The sequence below is a fragment of the Mesocricetus auratus genome, unplaced genomic scaffold, assembly GCF_017639785.1.
Source record: "Mesocricetus auratus isolate SY011 unplaced genomic scaffold, BCM_Maur_2.0 Super-Scaffold_100024, whole genome shotgun sequence".
In the NCBI taxonomy this organism is placed as follows: Eukaryota; Metazoa; Chordata; class Mammalia; order Rodentia; family Cricetidae; genus Mesocricetus; species Mesocricetus auratus.
The window spans coordinates 29900748-29926310 of record NW_024429205.1 but is presented as its reverse complement, the minus strand read 5'-3'; the positions used below and the strand labels follow the sequence as shown (position 1 = coordinate 29926310).

The window sequence follows — 25563 nt, the reverse complement described above, 5'->3', positions numbered from 1 at the left end:
GCAAGAACCTTTGAGGATTTTGAAAGGCTATAAAACCTGAGCATCTTAATAAGAAAAATTAAGGACCGGCAAGATAGAACTGTGGCTGGCACTTGTCACTCAGCCTGGCAAGTTGAGTTCTATCCCTGGAGCTCACACAAATGTGGAAAGAGAGAACCAGTGTTACAAGGTTGTCCCTGACCTCCATGGACATGAATGCCCATACATGTACACACACATACACGTGCACACACATGGAAACTTAAGGGATAGAGGGGTGGCTTAGCACTTGTTGCTCTTCTAGAGGACCTGCATTTAGTTCTAGCACCCACACTGTTCAGCTGACAAACCACCTGTAACTACAGTTTCAGGGAGATCCGTGCCGCCTTCTGGCCTCTGTGGGTACATGCGCACGCATAGCCTATTCTCACAGGCACACAAACACACACTTTATTCAAAATAGCTTTTTAAAGAAAAGAGTTGGGTGTAGTTGCATGTACCTGTGTAAGCCCAGCGCTTGAAGCTGTTGTGAGTTCATGGTCACTGTCGGCCAAAGTTCAACTTTATCTCAAAAAAAGTCAAAAAGGCCAAAGAGATTGTGCTTGCTACCAAGCCTAATCACTTGAGTGTGCCTCCTGGGACCCACATGGTGGGAAGAGAGAACTGATTTATGCAAGTTGTCCTCCTGCCTACCTCCATACATGCACACACACTCTCATGCACTAAAGAAATCATTAAAAAAAAATCTGGGTGTAGTGTATCAAACCTACAGTGTCAGCATTTGAGAGACTGAGGCAAATAGATTAGTATGAATTCAAGGCCAGGTGAGGCTGTATAGAGAATTCTAGGTCAATCTGGGCTACAGTATGAGACCCTGTGTTGGGGTGGGGAGGGATGATTTTCATTATACAGATAATTAAAATTTCCAAAAATTGTAGCTGTGGTAATCGAACTTTAAGAACATCCCTCAGGACTTTCGGATTTAACACTTTTCAATTGATTTAAGAATATATATCCCTGAATCATATTATAACTTAAATTACATTGCAAAGTAAACAGTATATAAAGTAGTACAGAGAAAGGAAACTAATTGACCCACAGGCTAGTCTTTTGTTCTTTTGTGGATTCTTTCAGCAATAATACACTGCTTGTATTTTTATTTACTTTGCATGTGTATACATAAGTAAATGCACACACAGCACGCATAGTATACATGAAGCCAGAGGACAATTTGCAAAATTGGTTCCTTCCTTCCATTGTGTATCCTAGAAATCAAAGTTAAACATGTCTACCTGCCAAGCCACCTTTCCATTTGTTGGTATGCTGTTCAACTTATTTTCATTGAGCAGAATTTCCAAGGTGTATTATTTTATATGTATGTAAGTAGGTGGTACGTATTTGTATCTGTGACAGAAGTCAACATTGGGTGTCTTCTCCAGTTACCACCTTGGTTTTGGCTATCTGACAGTGCCTATTATTGAACCTAGAAATTGCCAATTCAGCTAGAATTGCTGACTAGCCATTTTTAGGGGTCTGCCTGTCTCTACCTCACTAATTTTGTTTTTTTGTTTGTTTTCTTTTCTTTTGGGGGGGGCAGAGTCTCTTTGTAGCTCTGACTGTGTCTGAACTCAATACATACACCAGACTGGCCACAAACAGAAATCCTCCTGCCTCTGCCTCCTGAGTTCTGGGATTAAAGGCGTGTGTAATGTTGACTTTCTGAGTAGATGCTAGAGATCTGAACTCAGGTCCTTATACTTGCTCAGCAAGCACCTTAGCAACTAATCCGTCTTCCTGACTGCTTCAGGTTATTTTTTTGAGATGCTGATATCATGAAATAATCTAAATAAATGGAGAAATGATCAGTATACACTAGCATATTAAAAAGTGTTGCAAAATTGTAAAATACAGTAGTATATTTGTAACTTACTTAGGGAAATTACTAAAGAGGTTATAATGTTCAGTCAACCATAGACCACACACACACACACACACACATAAGCACTCACGCACGCACACACACACAATTCTTGGTATTCTAATTTTTTTCTCTTTGGGGAATTGTTGTTACTACCTAATGTCCATCTATACCTGTTAATTCTGGAGGCAGAACTGACTGCATGCGATTAGGGCAGATGGAGGCACCAAATGCTAGGGTTTGGGGGACAGTTGGAACCTAACAATAATTTATCTGGATATTGGGTGAGTTTGAGAATTTTGTAGACATTGGAGTCTTTCTACCTGTAAACTGGGTGGCTAGAGAAAAGTCACTTTATTTTTGAACCCTGGTTTCCTTTTGGCTTTTTTGTTTTGTTTTGTTTTGTTTTGTTTTGAGACAGGGTTTCTCTGTGGCTTTGGAGGCTATACTGGAACTAGGTGTTGTAGACCAGGTTGTCCTCGAACTCACAGAGATCCTCCTGCCTCTGCCTCCTGAGTGCTGGGATTAAAGGCGTGAGCCACTATGGCCTGGCAGCCTGGTTTCCTTTCTATGGAATGCTTATTTCACTGGGTAGTACTACCAACTTAAAACACTGTATTTATAAAGGTTGCTTCATGGACACTGGCATGTTCCCGTCACTAGAGATGTTTCTTATCATTCTTACTCAACACCTTTCCCTCACCACATCTCCCACTCTGCTGCCTGTACACACCTCTGGGCTTTTTGTTTTGTTTTGTTTTGTCTTTTTGTTTTTTTCTGTCTTTATTGGCCAGCTTGGGTTCTGTCCATCACACCAGCTTTCGAATCTTTTCTCTTCCTTACTGGCAGCGCCTCATGATTTCACATCAGAATTGGATCTGTGTTCAGCAGCGTGTCCATTTGTAGTGGCGTCACCTTCATGTCCCTTGAATAAACATAATAGCCCCATCCTTACACGGTCTTTGTACTTCTGTGAACCCTCAGGGTGAAAGGTACAGTTGGTCCCCTGGTACCTGCTACAGGAAGTCTGAACTCTTGGGCTTCACTGTGCTTGCTAGTCCTTCAGCTCATCTCAGGGTTAGTCCCGCCATGGCTTCAGCTGCCCTGGACACCCCAGTTCAGTGTCTGTCTCCTGGTGGAATTCCTCTCTCCAACTTCCCTTTTTTAATCGGCTCCCTACAGAACATCCCTTTGTTCCTGGGCTTCTCTTTCCACTCAGCTTCTTATTGTCTTAAGACCTCTTTATAGAACTTGTCGCATTTTTACTGTCTGCCTTATCTAGAGACAGTATGATCCCTGAGGAAATGGAACAAAGCCTATATACCTTCGAGTTCTCATGCCTAGCATACATAGTACCTGACATTTAAATCTCAGATTTCCTATCAATGTGTTGTGTTGTGTTTTAAAAGAAGTTTAATTGTAAATTTTATGTATACATGTTTATTTGGGGGACTTAGAATGCCTTAAACTTTATAAATTCATAGGGTAAAATTTTGCTGCTATTAGCGTAATACTGTCAGACTCAGAAATACAGTAGTAATGTGGTAGTTCCTAGAGGTTGGGGGGTATTAGGAAATTTTTCAATTAAAAATTTTTAAGCTTTTATTTTTGATTGTGTGTATGTGTCTTATTAAACAAAGTTAAACTAGATTGTTAGGACTAAACATAATAACCAAGATTCTAAATATTAATAGATTTGTTCAACAAAATTAACAACTTTAATTAATATCCTGGCAATTACCCCGTTCTCTTTGCTATATGCTGGGTCCATGTAATTTAAGGGAAAGTGAGTTTTTTTCATTTTAAGAATCAAGTTAAAGTCTGATATATATGTAGATATATAGATATGTGTATGTGTATATATGTATGTATGCATATATGTGTATATGTAGTATGTGCATATAAATATCTTCCAAGGCCGCCATAGCAGGATATAAACTTGGTGACTGAAAACAAGAGTAGCTTATTCCTTTTGCTTTGGAGGCAGAGATCTGGAGTTGTCAGGGCTAGGGAAGAGTCCTCTCTTGGCTCTGAGGAGGCAGAGATCTGGAGTTGTCAGGGCTAGGGAAGAGTCCTCTCTTGGCTCTGAGGAGGCAGCCATCTAGGGTTCTCCTTCACCTCACAGGTAGCCTCGGGCTTTGCCTCCACCTGCCTTAGGTTCATCACTTCCTGACCCTGATGGATCAGCATCCAGGCCTCCCTTTCCTTAATACAAAGTCTCCAGGGTAGTGGGTATCAGGGTTCAGTCATAATCTAGCATGACCTCATTTGATTAAACCTGCAAAGACCTTAGTTCTAAATAGGTTTTTCATGTCATGTCAGTTAACTGGGTACATTGGTGAAGAGGGTTTGGACTGGCAGTCATGAGCTTGCCTATTTGTTTAAGTAAATGATATTCATATTATGTTGGAGAAAAATAGTTCCTAGAAATAAATCATAATTCACTTGTTCCTTTTAAAAAGGGAAGCCATTCTAGCTATTCTGTGTACTGATAAACTGAACTGGATGGATGTGGGAAGGGATGTAACTCAGTAGTAGAATGCCTACCTACTCTGCATGAGGTCCTCGGTTCAGGCCCCCATACCACAAAACCAAGAACCTCAAAATTAAATACCATGTACAATTTATTTTGTTTAAAATAATCAAATTTTATTCTTTAGAATATTTCTATGAATATCGTTTTGTTTTTTGGTTTTTCCGAGACAGGGTCTCTCTGTGTCCCTGGCTGTCCTGGAACTCACTCTGTAGACCAGGCTGGTCTGGAACTCACAGAGATCTGCCTGCCTCTGCCTCCTGAGTGCTGGGATCAAAGGCGAGCACCACCATTACCAGGCTTATCATTTTCCTTTGATGGCCCTTTTATACCATCTGTCTCTTAGGATTTCCTGGGAGCTCCATTGTACATGCAGTATACCACAATAACTACTTTGCCTTTGCTTCTTTCTGTTGAACAAGCCTTACTCTGCAGCCCAGCCAGCCTTAAAGTTGTGGTGATCCTTCTGCTGCTACACCTGGCTTCTCCACTGCTTCTTTCTAAGGAACCAGAAAGTAATCAAGGATATAAGTGACTCCTTTCCTGTGAAAAGATAAAGCTATTATCTGTGTAGGACACCCACATTTTCATTATACTTTAGAATATGATTCCTTAGATGACATTCAGTGTATATGTGATATAATCCTAGAGAGGGTGCACTTAATAGGTAAGTTTGCAGTGTTAATAACAGCCACCCATGTACAATAACAAGAGAATGCTTCTTTGCTGTCATTTATGTGTGAATTGTTACTGCTTTGTTTCTATGGCAACAGTAAGCCGCCTCTTTAAGGATAATTAGCTTCAATTATTTTGCATCATTTCCCAGCTCAAATCAACTTAAATAAAAAGAAAAGAATGCACATACAGAAAGGTCTTTATTAGTTGGGTGTGATGACCATGCACTTTTAATCCCAGCATTTGGGAGGCAGACATATAGATTCTCTGTGAGTTTGAAGCTACCCTAATCAACATACTGAGACTTCTCAAAACAAACAACAACAAAAAACAGTCTTCATTATACTGAAATGGTGTGCTTACCTGTTAACTCTGAAGGCAAAAATATCATTTGAAAGTGTTTCCTCAGAAAGCTTTATGGATTCAAACACTTTGTGACTGGGGATGTAGCTGTGTTGGTAGTGTGCTCTTCACTGGGCTCCGTCTGTGTAAACCAGACAGTGTCACAAACCTGTCATCCTAGCACTTGGAAAGGGGAGGCAGGAGGGTAGAGAGTTCAAGGCCACCTGAAGGCACACAAAAGACCTTCTCAGAAAAAAAGAAAAGAAGAAAAAGGGGGAAATATTGTTGGGTTTTTGGTTTTAAAAATGCTAATAGTGGAGAGAGATGGCTCGATGGTTAAGAGCCATTGTTCCTCCAGAGAATGTGGTTTCAGTTCCCAGCACCCACATGCCAGGTGGTTAACTGTCTGTAACTCCAGTTCCAGGAGGTATGACATCCTTTTCTGCTCTCCAAGGCACATGGTGCACATACATGCAGACAAAACACCCATACACATAAAATAATAACACAAGCAGTATTTCTCATATGCCAATATATTTCATATGCAAAATTCAAGTTAAGTGGTACATAAAAGACTGTGAAACATTTTTTGAATAGAAAAATCAAATGATCTCCAAGCAGGATTTTCTTGTTAGAATTGTTAGCTTATATTAGAATTTTGTACAAATGAATATATTGCTGAATTGGTAATATAAAATACCAAGTCCAGGTCCTGGAGAAATGGCTCAATAGATTAGAGCACTTGCTGCTCTTCCAGAGGATAAGAGTTTAGTTCCCAACATCCATGCAAGGTGGTTCAGAAACACCTGTAATTCCAGCACCTTCATCTGACCTCTGAGGGCACTGCACTCACGTGTATAAGTCTCACCTACCCCCCACTCCCCTTCCCCCCAGGCATACAGTTAAAAAATATATTTATACTCAGGACAAAATACAAAGGGAACAATATTCTGCCTAATGGTCAAATCTTGCTCTGTGTGCTACTGACTTGACTGTCTCTGGACTTTATATTTTAAATGACTTTTTTTTACATTTATTCAGTTATGTATGGGGATGAGCAGAAGGAAAGGGGGAGGCATGTTTTTGGAGGCCAGAGAACAACCTAAGGTTTTCTCCTCCTACCATGTGGGTCCCTGGGATTGAACGGAGGCCATCAGGCTTGGCAGCAGCTTGACTTACTAAGTGATCTGGCCGGCCCTGAACTTTATTTTTTTATTCTGCACTTAAATTATCTCTGAGTGCCAGGTGGTAGTGGTGCACCAGTACCCGGGAGGCAGAGGCAGGAGATCTCTGAGTTCCAGGCCAGCCTGGTCCACAGAGTGAGTTCTAGGACAGCCAGGGCTACACAGAGAAACTCTGTCTTGGGTGGGGTTAGGGGGATATCTCTGTGCCATGCTAATTCCTCTGGGTTTAGAAGCAGTCTGTGCCGTTTGTTTTCAGAACTGTAAAGAGAGGCTCTGCCTCTGGAGCAATTTTGACTGGCGTGCACCACCACAGCCGGCCTTTTTATTTATTTAACACTTTGTCGTTTCTTTTTCTCTCTTAATCTTACGTATATTTTTAAACATACTGTAAACCTTTAGAAGCTTTTCTTCATCCAAGTCTGACTTTACTGTAAATCTTTATGTTTTTCTGGCCACGTGTCTTACCTGTTAAAACCGCGGCTGTTTAAACTGTAGTTTTTCCAAGATGGTGGGCGTAAGCGTGATTCCAGCTCATTGCCTCAGTACATTGCCTTCCAGCTGTACATACACACCTTTTAATTGTTATCAGAGCCTCTTAAAACAACCTTGCTTTTTTTTTTTTTTTAATGCTGAGTCAGGAAGACTCCCTTAAGCAAGCGGCGTGACTCTTGTCGCTAGCAAAACAGAGCCCACCTGAGAAAAATGCTGCTACCAAAAAGCCGTGCTTCTCTCTGTCCTTTTGTTTCTAAAATTCCTTTAAAGCTTTTGTCATTCTACGTGGAAATTCAATCCCACTTCTGACACCTTGCTAGTCGCTTTGGTTTATCACCCGCCAGTCGCCTGGGCTCTGCCACATTGTAGTCCCCAAATAACATACAAGATGCTGTATTAATTATGAAGCTGTTGGCCTTGTTTGTTTCTTACTGGCTAGCTCTGACTTAAGTATTTATCCCATAATTGATAATCTAAGTATTTCTCTTACCGGAGAGGTTTCCGGGCTTCCTACTTCACGGCGTTACATCTTGACTCTCTGTGTTTCTCCTTCCCAGAGTCCTCCTGGACTCCTAGTCCCACCTATCTTGGTTCCCTATTGGCCAACAGTGCTTTATTGACATATACACAGGACTTCTCCCATCACAGAACTTTGAATGTTGAGTGCATACATGTTCTTTCACAGAGAGAACCTGGTAACAGATAGTAATGAGACAAATTCTGAGTTCAGGCTGACTTCAGATTCCCAAGTACTAGAATTACATGCGTTTGCTACCAAACCTTGCAGAAAACGAGAACTGCTTTTTCTTTTCCCCCAGGGACAGCGGCTCAGGTATCTGAGGCTACCTCTGCCTGCTGAGTCCCAAGATTACAGTATCAGAGACTAGAATTCGGGGCTTTATGTATGCTAGGTAAACATAATACCAGCTATATCCCCAGCTCAAAAAAACACTTCAAAAGTAAACCGAGAGGACGGGAGATGGCTCAGTAGTTGGGAACACTTGTTGCTCTTGCAGAGGACACAGGTTCAGCTCCCAGCATCCACATATTGGGTTACTACCACCTGCAACTCCAGTACTAAGGGATCTGACATGTTCTTCTGACCTTTGTGGGTATGAAACACGCATGGAGCACATGTTAATATATGCAGGCAAAACACATACACAAAATCTAAAATGTTGTATTTATAGAATATTTAAAATTACTGAAGTTGAAAAGGTTGAGTAAATGTTAATTTTATCCTTAAATAAAGTGAGGTTGTTGTTTTGCCTTTGACTTCACAGCAGTTAGAAGAAAAGAGTGAAGATCAAGAAGACAAGGAATGTGTGAAACAAGCAATAACAGCTCTGCTTAACGTCCAGAGTGGCATGGAAAAAATATGCTCCAAAAGTCTCGCAAAACGAAGACTGAGGTGACTCTTGCCATTCTAAAGTCTCTTCCTTTCTACCCTGAAGCTGTGGCATAAATTCAGGGGCCTTAGCTCCCTCCTTAAGTAAACAATGAAGAAAAAGATGTTAGTGACAAGCTTGGTCTTTCAGAGGAAGTGACATCAAAGCCAGGAGAATTTGTTATTGTTTGAAAAACCTTTCATATTTGTGCATTTTCCCTGCATACTCCCAGACAAGACCTCCTGAGGAGCAGCGGGTGAGCTTAAGGAGACAGAGGAAAGTGTACCGGGTAGATTTACACCAGCGACATTGTTATGTCAAAGTCAAATTAGAAGTATTCGTTAGTTGAGGGATTATATAACTTGAGACATTAATTTAGATAGCAGACTTTCCACTTTCCTAGTTATAGTGTGCTGTTTACTTTTATCGTTGGATCTTGTTCCTTTAAAAATACTTGCAACTTACTTTCATCTCTTACAACTTTTTTTTTTTACTGTATTGGGCTACTTTTTGATCTGTCTTTCTAAATATTTAGTACTCAGGCAGAAATAATCATTTTGTACATGAATTTATATAGTTGAATATCACTGTTCTTTTTATAGCTCTGAAAGTATCTCTGTGCTGTTTTAATTTCCAGAGTTGTATAATTACATATATTATATTTAGGGAATCAGTAAGCTTGCGTCAGTGATGTTTTAAATTCTAGTGTGCCCTGCCACCTTAGCTGCATGAACTGTAAATTCTGTCTCTGTACTAATAGTGTCTCTTCCTTTACCCAGTGAGTCTGCATGTCGATTTTATAGCCAGCAAATGAAGGGGAAACAACTAGCAATCAAGAAAATGAACGAGATTCAGAAGAATATTGATGGCTGGGAAGGGAAAGACATTGGACAGTGCTGCAATGAGTTCATAATGGAAGGAACTCTTACACGTGTAGGAGCCAAGCATGAGAGACACATATTTCTCTTCGATGGCTTAATGATTTGCTGTAAATCAAATCACGGGCAGCCAAGACTTCCTGGTGCTAGCAATGCAGAATATCGTCTTAAAGAAAAGTTTTTTATGCGAAAGGTACAAATTAACGATAAAGATGACACCAGTGAATACAAGCATGCTTTTGAAATAATTCTGAAAGATGGAAATAGTGTTATATTTTCTGCCAAGTCAGCTGAAGAGAAAAACAACTGGATGGCAGCACTGATATCTTTACAGTACCGGAGTACCCTGGAGCGAATGCTCGATGTAACAATGCTACAGGAAGAGAAGGAGGAGCAGATGAGGCTGCCTAGTGCTGATGTGTATAGGTTTGCAGAGCCAGACTCCGAGGAGAATATTCTGTTTGAAGAGAACGTGCAACCCAAGGCTGGGATTCCAATTATCAAAGCAGGGACTGTGATTAAGCTGATCGAAAGGCTTACATACCATATGTATGCAGGTAAGAAACATGAAGTAGCTTTTATTGTCTTTTTCTGCAAGCTGACTGATTTGATGGCTGGGTTATTATGCCTCAAATAGAAAACTAACAAAAGGCCAAGACTTTCGGTAGAGAAGCTTTGACTAAATCATCACCCTCTTTCTTTGAAGTAACCATATTTGCATTCATCATTTTAAGCCTAGACTCATAGTTAGAAAGAGAAAAGGTTGCCTGGTAAAGAGTAGTAGGAACAGGATGAAGTATCAACGTGAGTGTATCAAAGTTTCTGCCGCGTGTACTGCTTTTCTTGTTCTATAACTGAGTTACAAACTATGTGAAATTTTAAATATTCACCCATCTCAAAATTGTGCTGATGGCAAAAATATATACTTTTATTAGTCTCCATTCCTGTATCTATTAAGGAATTCTGGAAACCATTTCCAGTATTTTGTTCTTAGTGTTATTTAAACAGTTTTATCTTAGCAGGTTTTAAAGACAGACCAGTCTGAACAACCTAGAAAGATGCTAGGCAGGCTTACACACAGTGGTTGAGAGGTAAGGGGCACATATGAGTTGTCCAGACACAGTGGGACATCCGTTCCTTGTCCCATCTTAGCACTGTGGTGGAGTAGACAGCCCTGAAACCACACTCTGTCCCGTCATGTCTCAGAACCACAGTTTCTCACCTCAAAAATTAACGTCAGAATAGCTACCTTAGTGTGTTATTAAAAAGCATAAATGAAATACTGAATGTGCAAGCTATTTAAATATAAATGTAAATTTTCAAAGAATATTTTTATTTCTTTAAAAAGACATGTGTGATTTAAAATCAATATAACTCATAGTATGGTATTTTTGAATACCTAAATGTGAAAATTAACCTTTATCCCCATATTTCTCATTTAAATACATTCCTATTTTTAGGTAATATTTCTGAGAAAAATATTTTCCCATTTTTTTCTTAAGTTTTATAAGTGGGTCCCCTGTTTCCTTTGGAGGTGTCTTGGTGCTGGTAAGATTAGGCTTTTAAAATAATAATTTGTTTATTCACGTAAGTAAAACTGAATAGCATTTAACAATGTTTTTCTATTCAGTTTATTCAATATACAAGCAGAACTCTATATGGCTGGGAACTACCAAAGGGAAAGAAATTAAATTTGAATAGTATTTTTATGAGTGTGCCATTACCTAGGATAGATAAGCGTTTAGTTTTGCTTTCAGTTATTTGGACTCTTAACAGGTAAATCTTTGAGGCCTTCTCCATAGTAAGTTGACAGCATTTACCAAAGGTGAGTTTTACCCTGATTTGGCTTCTTTGAACACGACTTACTCAGTGGTAGTGCACAGTAGCCTCATCTGGGGTTACAGCTTCCCTATAAATTGTCACCTACACACTTCTATATCAGTGTGTTTGTTACTCAAAAATTAAATATATATATTTATTTAAATATATAAAAAGAAAATTTAAGCTGCTCTGTAGTTATATAAAAGATAAATAGGTTACCTCTCTACATATATAAAGCTGTTTTTAAGAGTTATAGTTTTCAGTAATTATTATGACCTATCTATTTACTTGATCTTCATCAGCCTTCTGTATACTGTTTAAAATTATAACCAGGCAGTGGTGGCGCACACCTTTCGTTCCAGTGCTCAGAAGGCAGAGGCAGGTGGATCTCTGTGAGCTCAAGGCCAACCTGATCTACAGAGTGAGTTCCAGGACAGTCAGGGGTACACAAGAAACCCTGTCTCAAGAAAAGGAAAAAGCAAAGAAAACAACAATAACAACAAAATTACAAAATTGTAAAAAATACTTCGTTAACCCAAGATTTGTGGATTTAAAATACTCATTAATTTTTGGCAACAGAAGTTCAAGTTGTTTATCTTGCCCATTGTCTTTGTTTTTAAATCCTTGTGAATTTAAAACCTATTCATTTTATCCTCAACTGTTTGTTTGTTTTTTAAGAAAAGGACAAAGCAAAATCTATATAAGTCACAGTGAAAAATCAACATTTGAATTGAATGCTAATACTTGAGTGTCAAGGGGACTACCTTGTGTCCCTGAGTAGCTTTTGAGGGGTGGCATTCTTAGACTATGTACCTCTGGACATTAAGGACAGTTTAATTTTCCTTACAGCAGTCAGTAGAGCAAGCTGTTCTTTTTTCTAGTAAAAGTCAGTTGTTACTGATTTCTGTATTCTGAAATCTGCAATCTGTTTTATAAAATTTCTGTACATTTTTAACTGGTGTATTTAACAGAATTAATTTGTGATTAGCAGTTATAAGCTAATATTAAATATTTGTTTTCTGGGGAACTACATCTTATTTTGACAAATCTTATTTTTTGAATGAGTATTCTTTTAAGCATATTTCAATAAGCTAATGGGTTTTGTTCCATCCAGCAGCTTTCATTCCTTATGTGATATTATCATATATGTCTGATGACTATTGTCAACTTATAGCTTTTGCATAAAGTAATGTTTTCTATGGTCCTTCCTAATATAACACTTAAATTTCTAACTTTATACAATTTTGATGAAGTTAAGTTTACTGAAATTTTCTTCTTTAAATATTTTTTAAGTTTTATGTGTATGTCTATGCAGCATGTGTGCACAGTGCTAGTGGAGTCCGGAAAGTGTCAGATCCCCTGGCACTGGAGGTATAGATAGGAAGCAAACCCAGGTCTTCTGGAAGAACAGCCAGTACTCTCAACCTCGGTGTTCTCTCCCGTTTCTGTTTTCCTTTTTAAAGTTAAAAATTTTAAGTCCAGTATTTTTTAAAAAGTATAACTATGCTTTTTGACATTTTTTTTGTCCTGGTTGGAAATTTAATTGAATGTTTTGTCTCATATGTGACAGGTATAACTAGAATCCACCAGCAACTTTGATGAGTTTTGAGCTTGAAGTACATGAAATCACTGTTACTTGTTTACTAGGCATTCTTTGATGTCTGTTTACTGTAGGTTTTACTTGCAGTATAGAATTTTTTTTAATAGATCAACTACTCTACAGAATCCATTTTTGACTGATTACGGTCAGTGTAGAATGTGCTTTTGATACACACTCGGGAATTTGTATTGTCAGTTCTCCTCCAGCTGAATGTATAGTAAGTTCTTTCTACAGTGACAGCAGATACAGTTATCACTTGTCTTGATGTAAACATTAGTCTGGTTTTTTCCTTTTAATCAGTCTTCCCAAATAAAAAGAGGGGTTTTGATGTGGTTAGTTGGCTATTGGATGTTTCTGTTGGAGAGCTTAAAGTACAGGTGTGTCTCTACTGATACAAAGGCTAAACTTAGTGACTCACTTTTATTATTAGTGAAAGGCACTGTCTATCACACATGAGGGAATGACACTTAGATTATTACAGGTTGTTCACACAGACTGAAAAACAGAAGAGAAAACTGGCTTATAGAAGACTTAAGTCAGGTTTCTCAAATGTTACAACAATAAATTACAAATGAGGGCTATACACCTGTAGTGCCAGGAGCTGTCCGTACCCTCAGTTTATAAACAAAAGCCAGGACTCCTAAGGGTTGTTTAATTTGCTAGAAATCTATCAGTTAATTACAAAACGAAGTGTAGAAATTAATTGCTTTATCAGCCGAATATATATCCATGACACACTTTCAAACTGAGTTTTTAAAAGTTACTTTAACAAACATTTTAAAAGTTATACATGATTAATAATAGAAACAAATGGAGTTTTAATTACTCATGATGGTTATTCTTTTGGAGCAAATACAGGTATACTATGAAGAGATACAGTTTTGTTTTCATTGAAATAGGTAACAAGTTCTGAGTATTGTGATGTATAGATTTGCATGCAGTTAGATCCTGTCCATCTCTTACTTCTGGGCATGAAAACTATTCCATCACTGGCCTGAACCCTTAGCTCTGTTGTTTTATTTACTTTTCTGTGTTCTTGAGGGAGGACAGGTAGCCAGGCTAGCGTTAAGTTCATCAGCCCCCACCCACCTTCCCCCACTCCCACCCCCACCCCTGTGCTGGGGTTGGTTACAGGTGTTGCTACCAGGTTTTTTTCCTGGCAAAGCTCAGTCATTGGGCTGTCGGAATAGCTTGTTCTGTAAACGGACAGCTTTGTGGAAAAAGACTTTTATGTCTTAGGTGAGTTAAAATATGGGTAGCATACATGAATGATGACAGTCTGATGCAGAGTCTAATTTTAGCTTTTGTTTCATTCCCAGTGTTTCTGGACATAGCAGATTTGGGGGACTTCACCCTGAATTCTGGAAGGAAACCTACTCAGTTGGGTGGGTTATTTTACATTTGGCAGGGATACAGAGAGGCAGAGTAATCACAAAGCAGTGTCACAAGGGAAGGGAGAGCAGGAAGTTCATTCCATAGAGTTGCCGTAGACAATACAATGCAACTAATTATCAGATCAAGCAACACCGGTACAAAGATGGTTGATGGCAGTCTTATTAGTCTGGCCACGTATGGTAGAAAACGGGATGACACTGAAGCCAGGGTAATAACCCAGAACACACTGAAGTGTGGAAAACTGTTTCCCTTTGTAGAAGATGAAATTGAGGAAACATAAGATCTTTTCCTTTGATGTGCTTACAGCTGTCTTTGCACTCACATACCAAATGTTCAGAACTCTGCATTAGATTTGAGTCTGTGTCTTGCATAAGTTCAGTTTAGGCGGTTAACTTTTAAAGTCTCCGAACAATTTTTGATCTATAGGGCAGTGCTCTTCTATTTTTAAACCCTGATTTTTTTAAGTGTTTGTGCGTCAGCATAGCGTCTGTTTCCTTTTCTTAAGGAATTCAAAAGTGATTGTTTATAAGTCCTTGCTGAGGAGCTTATTGTTTCTTGAGGTTTTAAATGGCTGTATTAAAAGGGAGTATTATCACATGAGCAGACATCCTGATTAACAGTGTTCCACTATGGTAGATGGGGGAAGGGTGTTCTTCATAAATATAAGTGTAATATACTAAATATTTCATGTCTTATGAACTTGCCATACTAAATGTCAAGTGTTAGAGGCAGAAGGAGGGTTGATGACCTAAGATCTAATATGCTATATTCTGAATACTAGATACAGATATAGTTGAAGTTCAGATGATTTTGAAAAAATTGTACACCAAATAACAAAGAATTGTCCAGGATGGGGTCAGCTAGGAGGTCAGCAAAAAAAAAAAAAAAAAAAGTAGTAACCATGGCTTGGGGATGTATCTCATGATGCTTGCCCAGCATGCATGAGGCTGTGGTTCAATCGCCAGCATGCACCTCATAGACTGATGTTGGCACATGCCTGTCATCTCTGCCTGTAACACTCAGGAGGGGGAAAGGCAGGAGGGTTAGATGTTCAAAGTCATCCTTAGTACATAGTAAGTTCTGGGTCACTCTGAGATCCATGAGACCCCATCTCAGAAAACAGAACAAAAACATAAAAATGACTACAGCTTATAGTTGAAGAAACGTGGACCTATGCCAAGAACTTGAGACTGGACTCAGTAGGTATTTATAAAAAGAAGGTATAGAGAGGAGAAAGCTATGTACATGGCAGGAAAAAGGTAAGAAGAATGTTCCCTCTGGTAGAGGGCTGGCTGAGTAACACATTTCTAGAGTAATCTTTGCTTACACACTGGAAGACAATATCAAATTGGGCTACATTTCTTTTAGTGAGTATTTGTTGTGCTTGTACCATAAAGCCAAATTCTGCCTGATGTTCTTGTTTTTGTTTTGTCTCCTGTTTCTAAGACATTTTTGCAGAATGAGTAGGTATGTAACTGCCACAAGCAAACAGCAGTGTATTAATTCATTTCCTGTTAAATGGAAGGAGTTGCTTTATTTTCTTACAAAGTTTTATAATCTGCCCTTATTGCTGAGGGTTTTTATATCAAATTAATTTAATCCTTTGCATTGTCATAAAGGTCTCCTGTGATTGATATGGCATAGCACATGTTTGAATCATTGAGATGCAGAAATCAATGCAACAGAAACAAAAATAGCTTCTGGAATATGTATATATAGCTTTTCTGTATAAAATTTCAAAATACAGGTAAATCCTCTCAAAACAAGTTTGTTGTTTATTAGGAATTTTTCATTGCTTTAGATTAGAAATTTTGTGTATGTATTAAAATCAGCATGGGACTATAGTAGCTTTCAGGGTTTTTGTTTTGTTTTTTAGTACTCAAGCTTTTGCCAGTTTTCCTGGAGTATCTTAGTTCTTCCACATACACCCCACCCTCCCTCTTTGGCAAGGCTACTTTCAGCTTCCAGCCAGGATAAGAACAAACTAAGCTTCAGTCACGTCACGTTAGAGCACACTGCAGTGGTGGTTACTGCGGGTATTTACGCCCCTCTCTGAACAGTGTCATAGGAAGGACAACTGCTACTCCTGACTAGATTGCTCATTTCCAGTGACTTCTGGTGCCTCTGCCAGCTTAGCAGTTAAACTGCATCCTGATTTGATCGTTTATGTGAACTTCTATGGTGACACCATAATTGGTAAAGTCTGTAGTTTTAGATTTCACAGCTAGGTAAGGCTTATGGGAATCCTTTTAACTGGGGAGGTGTCTGGCTTAGAAGAAAAGAGCACCGGAGCAGGAATCACAGTTTCTCTTCTGTAGTTCTCCTGACCTACTCAGCTCCCAGAACTGTGTGACACAGATGCAGTGGACACTCCCTTGGGGCTGTCACATAATGGGCATCAGGGACTGATGTGGTAGGGATGGGGCACAGCAGGACTTTCCCAGTGTCACTATCGGTTACTGAAGTAAAGACACGGCTAACATAGATTTGGCCTAAGATGATGAATACCCCACTTTAAAAAAAAAGGCATACTTTCCTTAAAACATACTTTAATTCACTTAGCACTTGATCTCTTCTGTCTGAAACCACAGCTTTTAGCCTGATGGTGGGTGGCATTGATAAGAAGTGGTTCTGAATATGGACATTAGATCATCAGCCTGAAATAAACCTGTGTTTTGAGAAGTGGGTCCACACTCTGAATGCGGAACACAGCCCCGAGATGCTCAAAGGCCTCATCTAGGTGCACAGCTCTGTCCAGCAGGGACAGCCGAGCGTCCCAACTGTGGCTGCTGCTGTTGCTTCCTGAACGCGTGCTATTTTGAGAAGCCTCACCTTACAAATAGATTTGCAGAACAGGAAGAAGGTTCTTGGAAGGGAGGGTTGTGATGGAACCGATAAATATCTCAGTTCTAAAATCTCGTACAGCCTTCTGTTTTTAAATCTTTTCTTCTGGATGAGACATTAGTCTTTAACTGAGGATCTCTGTAACTGAAGACAATAAAATACCAACAAAAAGGAAATTATTAAAAGATTTTATGTATTTAAAATACTTTTATCAGCAACCCACTCTAGCTTTAGGAGATAAGCTAAAAGAAGGAACACTAAATAAAACCAAGGAATCCCAGCATTTGGGAGTCTAAAATAAGATTGTGAGTTAAAGGCCAACCAGCCTAGATATCTAGCTAGGCCCTGCCTCAAAGCAAAAGACTCCCACAATAATATCCTTTTGTTCTATAAATTTTTCTTCAAATTGAAAAAAATTAATTTTCAACTCAGGGCTATTTGATGCTAGGTGTATACCAACAGATAGGATCAGAGTTCTATCTTGTCATAAATCAATGAACTTGAGTTTTAGGTCAAAAGTCACTGTGATATATGAAAGCTAAATTTAGGATGCTTCTTAGAATCAACCTAAGTAAATTTTTTCTAAATACATACTAATTTCACTAAGCCTTGTCCTAATAAAAGCCTTCTATAAAACTTTGATCAATAATGTATAGGTATTTACTACCATTGGTGAATTTACAATCAGAATTTACCCGTGTCTATAATGTAAACAGGGAAATGTTCTCACAAGACTCAAGTTAACTGATGTTCTCCCTTCATTTTAAAGACTCAGGACTAAGTATGGGTGGGCCTTAGTGAAATCTGAGTTGTAGAAGTGAGTGGGTTTTTGAGACTGTCTTGCTATGTATCTCTAGCTGGCCTCAAACTCCAGAGATATGCCTGCCTCTGCCTCTGCCTTTCCCTGAGATTAAAGGCCCATGCCATCACACCAGAGAGTGACTGTTGAGATCGGGACGTCCCATCTTTATGCACAAAACAGTGGCCTGCATCTTTACCACCCTAACCTGGGAGAGTACTATCAAAGAAAGACCAACGGAGGCCTTTGAAGAAGGGCTGGCGCCTCCTGCTTGTGTGACTGAACCTTTACTGTAACTACATCAGATGACAGGCCTGGGAAGATTAAAAACAAGATTTTTTAGAACTATGTTTTTATTATCTCTGTTCACACTTGTTTATGAGTGTGGCACAAACAAGCAGTGTGGCTGGGGGAGGGGGACACACAACTTTTGGGATGCAGTGACCCTAAGCTTGTACGACAGACAGAGGACATTTACCCGCTGAGCCATTTCATGGTCTTTTTTTTTTTTTTTTTTTAAGCTTTCTAAGCTATAAAACCCTCTAGGGTTTGACCCTTTTTTAGCAGTTAAAAATAAGGTCTCTGGCAATTGAGACCATTATCTACTTAGCTAACCCTACTGCTCTGTAAGATTTGGTTTCTACTTCTTTGCTCTGTTAACATGATTGATAGGAAGTTAGCAAACATAGTTAATTAAAGTGATGCCAGGAAATGGATAGGTTATTATTATTGCCATCTCTAGTAGGTAGATGACCCAACAGGTCCTGGCAGCAGAAGGGAACCTGGTTCAAGTCCCTGTCCTTGCTTTTTCCATTGCACGTTCCTTTGAGACAGGAAAATAAATCAGCTTACAATCAGTGTTTTGTTTTGTTTTTGTTTTTCTAAAGCCACTACTTTAGGAGACACCGAAGCTATAGATGCATTAAAGTTCAAAGCCGTCTATATGGGTAAAACATCTGGGGACTTTTTTTTGTTTGTTTGTTTTGCTTTGATTTTCTTTTTGTTTTTTCAAGAAAGTGTTTCTCTGTGTAGCTTTGGAGCCTGTCCTGGAATTCACTCTGTAGACCAGGCTGACCTCACAGCCACAGAGATCTGCCTGCCTTTGCCTCCTGAAAGCTGGGATTAAAGGTGTGTGCCACCACCGCCTAGCACTATCTGGGGACTTTTAAGACTTGAATCTTTGATCTCTTTTGAAACTGAAAATAATAGTTTTAATCATTGTTTATCTGAGACTTTAATACTGTTCCTTTTCCTTTTCAGATCCCAATTTTGTTCGGACATTTCTTACAACATACAGATCCTTTTGCAAACCTCAAGAATTACTGAGTCTTATAATAGAACGGTCTGTCCATTTTAAATGTCTGAATTCTTTGATTTGGAAAGGATTAAGTTACATATTTCCTGTAAATGTGTCAATAAGTGTAACTGTAGTTGAACTTTAAACTACTACTGGGTTTACAAAAACATGCTAACTTTGATTATTTGCATAGATTTCTTTTTTTTCCATTGATTTATTATTTAAAAATTCCAGTTTTTTAGGGTTTAGGCTGTACTGGGATTGAGCAATGGGCCTTTGGTTCAATCTAAGCAGTATTCCCAGTCCAAATTTAAAGAACTATATAATATATAAATATGTATGATTTAGACTCTAAGCTGGACATACGCCTATAATCTAAGAATTTGGGAGGTAGAGGCAGGAGGATCAGAGTTCACAGTCATCTTTTACTATACATGGAGAATTCAAGGCTACCCTGAACTACATGAAACCATGCCTTTAAAATACCGACACACTAGAAATTCAGATTTTAATGCTTCACAAGTTCTAAACAAATTTTCAAATATACTACATATTGAATAAAATGGATTTCATCAGTGAGCAGACACTTTTATCAAGGAAAATGTTTTTCACCTACCCAAAGGGCAATCAGGTTTCAAGCACTAGACACCTTTAAAATTATGGCTACTGATTTAGAGTAATCTACAAACCAAAAGTTAATATTAGCCCCATTTGTTTTAGACTTTATGTGTGTTTTTATTTTGCTTCTAGTTAGTTTTATCTCTGTTGGCAATATTAACTTCTTTTTTAAAAGTATAATCAGCCTTTACATTATAAAAGCCTTATATATCTGTAGTAATTTTTTACAGTATTCTCTTAGCTATAATCTGGATTTGATATAATTTTTTCATTAATTTTTTTTCTGTTTCATGGTAGATTTGAAATTCCAGAGCCTGAGCCAACAGAAGCTGATCGCATAGCTCTAGCGAATGGAGACCAGCCGCTGAGTGCAGAGCTGAAGAGGTTTAGAAAGGAGTATATTCAGCCTGTCCAGCTTCGGTAAGTAGCAAGGGTGTGAGGGTGTGGAAACCACAGCTTCCCATGTGTGTTTCAAAGTGGGAAGGTCCAAGAACTGTTCCCAAGTAAGGTGAAGGGAGGCAAACCAAGTAGGTTAACTCAGTCTTCTCTGAGTTACAAGCTTTAGTAGATTGTTTATTGGTAGGAGCTGCTCTTGTTTCTTGTACGCTCAGTGTGAGATCCCATGTAATCCAGTTGTGTTAATGCCACAGAGTGTTAAATGTGTGTCGGCACTGGGTGGAGCACCATTTTTATGACTTTGAAAGAGATGCAGACCTTTTGCAAAGAATGGAGGAATTTATTGGAACAGTAAGAGGTATGTTTTTAATTTCCTACTTGCATATGTCATAAAATTACCAATATGATTACCCTCAATTGATACATTATAGCTCATTTGAAAATGTTAAACTTTCTCATCAAACATCATTTAGACTGGATGTGGTGGCACACACCTTTGATCCCAGCACTCAGGCAGAGGCAGGTGGATCTCTCTGGGTTTCAGGACAGCCAGGACTACAGTAGTGAGACCCTGTCTCAAAAAACAAAACAATAGCAAAAACCCATTATTGAGACTTGTAAATTGCTCAGCAGTGATCCTGCTGACCCAGCATACTTTTATCTGTTTTAGAACTGGGTCTTTTAGGTCTCAGTTTAAGCTAGACCACTTAACTGAAACTATGTGCTACCTACGGTACATGCTGGAAGTTTTTTTAACACTGTAGCACCACTGATAAAGATGCATGGTTAGGTAAATGGAACAAATCAAAGAGATTAATAAGTAGCATATTACACTGATAGGCTACTTTTTACCATCACCACTAGCCGACACATAATTTTGGTTCTTTAGACTTCAGTAAATTCATGAGAAATTAGGGTTCATTATCACAAAGTTTACTGCAATTGTGTGACTTTAAGGGTTAAATAGATTACTTTCATGTACAGTACAAGAGAAGCCACATCAAGCATAAGACTAATATGATCCATCAGTCCTCATAATTGGGTTATAAAATACAATATAATTAGACATGTAAATTGTGTAATTTACTTTTATTAATCTTTCAGTTTGTATGGAATATACCTTGTATGGAAGTATTATAAAAAATAGTATTTTATACTAAGGTTCAAAGTGTTGGAAGTAAAAAAATCAAATTACCTTTTACATTTACATTCATTTAGGAAAGGTCTAGATACATGCCAAGTAATTAACAATGATTGCCTGTCTGGAGAAGGATGAGAAGATGGGGGAGGGAACTCTTAGTATTTACTTTGCACATTTGATTTTATAACAATGATTTATTCATGTATCACTTGTATTATTTTAAACATATTTAAAAATAAAGTATTAAAGAGGATTTAAATGTTTGTTAAAATGTATTTTCAGGTAAAGCAATGAAAAAATGGGTGGAATCCATCACTAAGATAATCCAAAGGAAAAAAATTGCAAGAGACAATGGCCCAGGTCATAATATTACATTTCAGAGTTCGCCTCCCACAGTTGAGTGGCACATAAGCAGACCTGGGCACATAGAGACTTTTGACTTGCTCACCTTACACCCAATAGAAATTGCTCGACAACTCACTTTGCTTGAATCAGATCTATACCGGTATGTTGTTCAACATTCAAGCTGAGAAGTTATTTCAAGAGTTCATTTTTAAAATGGAAGACCTTTTCTGCCTTTTAGGGTTGTCTTGAGATGTAAATGAGACAGTATATGATGTATTTGTAGCATTAAGGCATAGCAGATAGTGATCGCCCTTGATCTACTTAACTTTGTGCTCTTTCTGCAGTTACCCCCTCTTGGTAGGCTCGGTTCAAATCATGGCAGTACTAATTGTTAACTTAAGTTTCCTTGTTTAACTCTCATCTTCTGCTTGTTTCCTACAAGGAAAGTGAGGCCAAAGACCATACTAACTTGTAGGACTATGAGGTTTCCAGTTTATACCCAAGGCATAGCACAGGCTGAGCAGAGCACAGGAACATAGAACCACTGCTGTAATTTCCCCATAGTACCACAGACAGCTACTACTGTGTTAAAGTTAAGTCACAGCAGGGTATAGCCCTGTAGAGTTAATATTGTTCATCGATGAAACTATCTGAAAAACGTGATTCTCAAAAGTATTAATCACTAAATGAGAAAGGAGCTAAATTTATAAATCCTCCAATCTTAAGTTACCATGATCTCCAAATGTTAATGTTAGATTTTTACATTTCATTTTCAGAAACTATTTTTTTGCAGGATGGTTTTTCTTTTCTACCTACTTTAAGAGCAAAACAAACAAACACCAACAAAACAAAGAAAAAATGAATGTTAGTACTTGTGTTCCCTCATTGGTTACTTATTAGAATGTATTTAAATACATTACCCTCCTTACCATCCTGAGTGATATTTATAAGTGCTAGGAAAAACATTATGCAGAAGTATCTACCAAAATATTTTAAATCTGAAAACATAAAAGAAAAAAATGTAAATATTCAGCTTGTTTTCATGAACTTTCCATTGGTGGAAGAGGAGTACTTACAAACGTAGTTTAGGTTTTGTTATGAAACAAGTATACTAAAGGGGAAGTGTGATGTGGCGTTTTATGTTGATAATTTTAGAGCTGTGCAGCCATCAGAATTAGTTGGAAGTGTGTGGACAAAAGAAGATAAAGAAATTAACTCTCCCAACCTTCTGAAAATGATACGACACACTACTAACCTCACTCTGTGGTTTGAAAAGTAAGTGCTTGACATTTTTGTTTGTAGCAATGGCTAGGTTATGAATTCTGGGACTGTTTTCCTTCTGTATGTCACATGTCTTTTGTTCTTTTAGTTCCTTTTCTATACACTGAATATTTTCCTGATGGTGAATATTAGTTTCACTAATATTTGAGTTTCTAATGGTTGCTTGGGTGGGCTGCAGATTGACACAGCTTCATTCCAGCAGATAGATGTCCTCCTCCCATGTGGGTCTCTAGTTTCTTCCTCCCTTTTTGCAGCTTGGGTACACCTTATTCATGTGCAGACCCAGCAGTGCATCCTTACAGTTTTTACTTTGCCATCTGCTGTCACCATCTTAACCTTGAATGGCTTTTTCATCCTCTTTTTTTGTTCTGCTGTTAGCAGGATATTACATTTTTGTACTATAGACCAAAAAGTACATTCATATACATTAAATCAGTTGCTTTTTAAACCAGGTAAGAGGGAAAAAAATGAGGCAGAAATGGGCATTTAGAGTATTTTTATTATAATTACCTTTACTGATGTTCTTTGTGTAGTTTCAAATTGCCATCTGGGGTCACTTGTTTTCAGCCTGAAGAAAACTTCCTTTAGTGTTCTTGTACAGTGAGTCAACTAGCAACAGTTGTGCAGAGTTTATTGTTGTTGTTTAAATTTTTTGCCTTTAGTTTTGGACGATAGCTCTATCTTCAGATTAGCTAATTTTTATTCTTTTGTGCACATCTACTGTTGAACTCTCCAGTTTTTCATTTCCAAGATTCCATTTGATTCTTTTTATAATTTTTACTGCTTTCCCGATACTCTTCCTAGAGCCTTCCTTATCATCTTTATTTTATTTTTTTCTTCCGTATCCTCTTAACTGCTGTCCTATAGTTCTTTGACTATAATCTTTGACAATAACTCTGAAATCTTTCTGTTAATTTGGCATCTAGTCACTCACGCAGGGAGTGTCTGCTCCATGCTTCTATTCTGCTGTTTAGGTATGCTTCATAATGGATATAGCAACTTTCAGAACTGCCCTCTGCCTTCTACAGCTTTTTCTTTGCTACTTAAATGTGAAGTGAACTAAGCAGGTTAGATTTGGGGATGACCATAGTCACTTTGAGAAGATGGGTTCCGATATGGCTTATATCCACTCCCTCCAAGATTGCACACCCCAAGCTGTTAAATGTTCAACTACTAATTGCCATGTCCACTCTTTTGTTGTGAACAGTTCCCTAGTAGTACAAATTGCTGTGCTGAATAAGCCAATGAAATTCTGGCTTCTTAGAAGGTAAAGTTTCTAAGGTCCTTAGTCAACTGATACTGTTCTAACCCCGGGAGGTTCCCTCTCCAACTGTCTTCCTGCTTCTCTTGAAGAAACTAGATAATACACAGTTGAAGCTACACCTTCCATGTTTCTCCAGATTTTTTCCCATGTGCCTTTCGTGACAACTTCCATTTTTCCTGGACACACTTTTAGATTTAAACTCTCCTCCACTCTTTGTTGTAAATGATTAGGAGCTATCTATGTGAAATAGTTCTGGGGAGGAGAAAATGACAAGCTCTCTTGTAGTCGAAGAGCTAGAGTGAAGTGGCAGGAATAGTACTATGGCCTTGGATCCTCTTAACCCGCCTCTTGGCATGGAAACACTGTATAAGGAGCCAAAAAGCTGTTTATTCAGAGCCTAAGCCTCCGCCCATAAGTTTAGCAAAAAGAGAGGGTCTTCACAGCTGAAATATTAAATAAATAAGTATTATAAAGTAAATAAGTACTAAACTGCACTAGGATAATGAAGTCCTGCTCCTCAGGGTAGGAGCCCATCCAGCCTCCCACCCCTCTCCCTGAAGATCCAAATCTGTAACCGCAGCATCTGGAATGGATTCTCCAGAGAAAGGAAGGCAGATGGAGCAATCTGAGTTGAAATAGCCCACTCTCTCTTGTATGGAATCATTTCATAGATGTTCCTAAACAGACGGTGTCTCCTTTGCAGCTTGTTCTTAGGGTCATCTCCAGAGACTATGGACTACGAGTTAGAGTGGGTGGATATGGTTTGTTTTAGTAATTTTCACTGGAGTACTATGATAGAACAAAAAGAGGATGCATTTTTATTACTAGGAACCAGAGATCTTAGCTTTGTATATTAAAATATATTTTGTAAAGATGTGATCTCCACAGATCATATTGGAATTATAGGAACAAGTAGCAGGCATATCAAACAGCCTGGATGAAGGCCAGAAGCAGTCAGGTCACACCAAAGCAAGAGTTTGTTTATGTTGTCAGAGACGATATACCTCTAAGAAGTAAAACTAGAATTTTCTCCCAGAATGTTGCTCCCTTATTTCATCTTAAAGCTGAAATACTTTAATTTACAGAAGATCTTTCTCATCATAGTAACTGTAATGTGTCATACTGAGAAAGAGACATATAACTAATGAGATATAGAGCACTGTCCTTGGGCTTTTTCAATGGGCTGTTTAAGATAAAGCCATTCCCTTTTTTGTTGACCTCATTGCTGAGCTACGGCTTCTGCTGGTAGAGGCGGGATGGAAAGCACTGCCGGTGACCTTCTTGTGTACTGGGGAGTCCCCGGTTAAAGACGTGTCACACTGTATCACCTGTTTCAAACTGTTCACCTAATAAACTAGCCAGAATATATTTGT

The 25563-nt window shown here is 38.4% G+C and overlaps 2 protein-coding genes across 3 annotated transcripts in view; one reads left to right on the top strand and one right to left on the bottom strand.

Annotated features, from left to right (window-relative positions):
- The window catches only part of Sos1 (SOS Ras/Rac guanine nucleotide exchange factor 1), a 77587-nt gene that overhangs the window by 34960 nt on the left and 17064 nt on the right, over positions 1-25563 (top strand). Inside the window, exons 9-15 of the mRNA XM_005073625.4 lie at positions 8407-8534; positions 9291-9946; positions 19109-19190; positions 20061-20183; positions 20414-20517; positions 21583-21805; positions 22801-22920. Of these exons, the coding sequence (XP_005073682.1) occupies positions 8407-8534; positions 9291-9946; positions 19109-19190; positions 20061-20183; positions 20414-20517; positions 21583-21805; positions 22801-22920 (1436 nt within the window). The remainder of the gene's footprint in view (positions 1-8406; positions 8535-9290; positions 9947-19108; positions 19191-20060; positions 20184-20413; positions 20518-21582; positions 21806-22800; positions 22921-25563) is intronic.
- Arhgef33 (Rho guanine nucleotide exchange factor 33) overlaps positions 13910-25563 on the bottom strand; it is a 130370-nt gene continuing 118716 nt past the window's right edge. The window contains exon 18 of one of the 2 annotated variants that reach the window (XM_040730992.1): positions 13910-17193. In XM_040730992.1, the coding sequence (XP_040586926.1) occupies positions 17115-17193 (79 nt within the window). In that variant the 3' untranslated portion in view covers positions 13910-17114. The remainder of the gene's footprint in view (positions 17194-25563) is intronic. The other variant, XM_040730986.1, reaches the window with a different exon arrangement.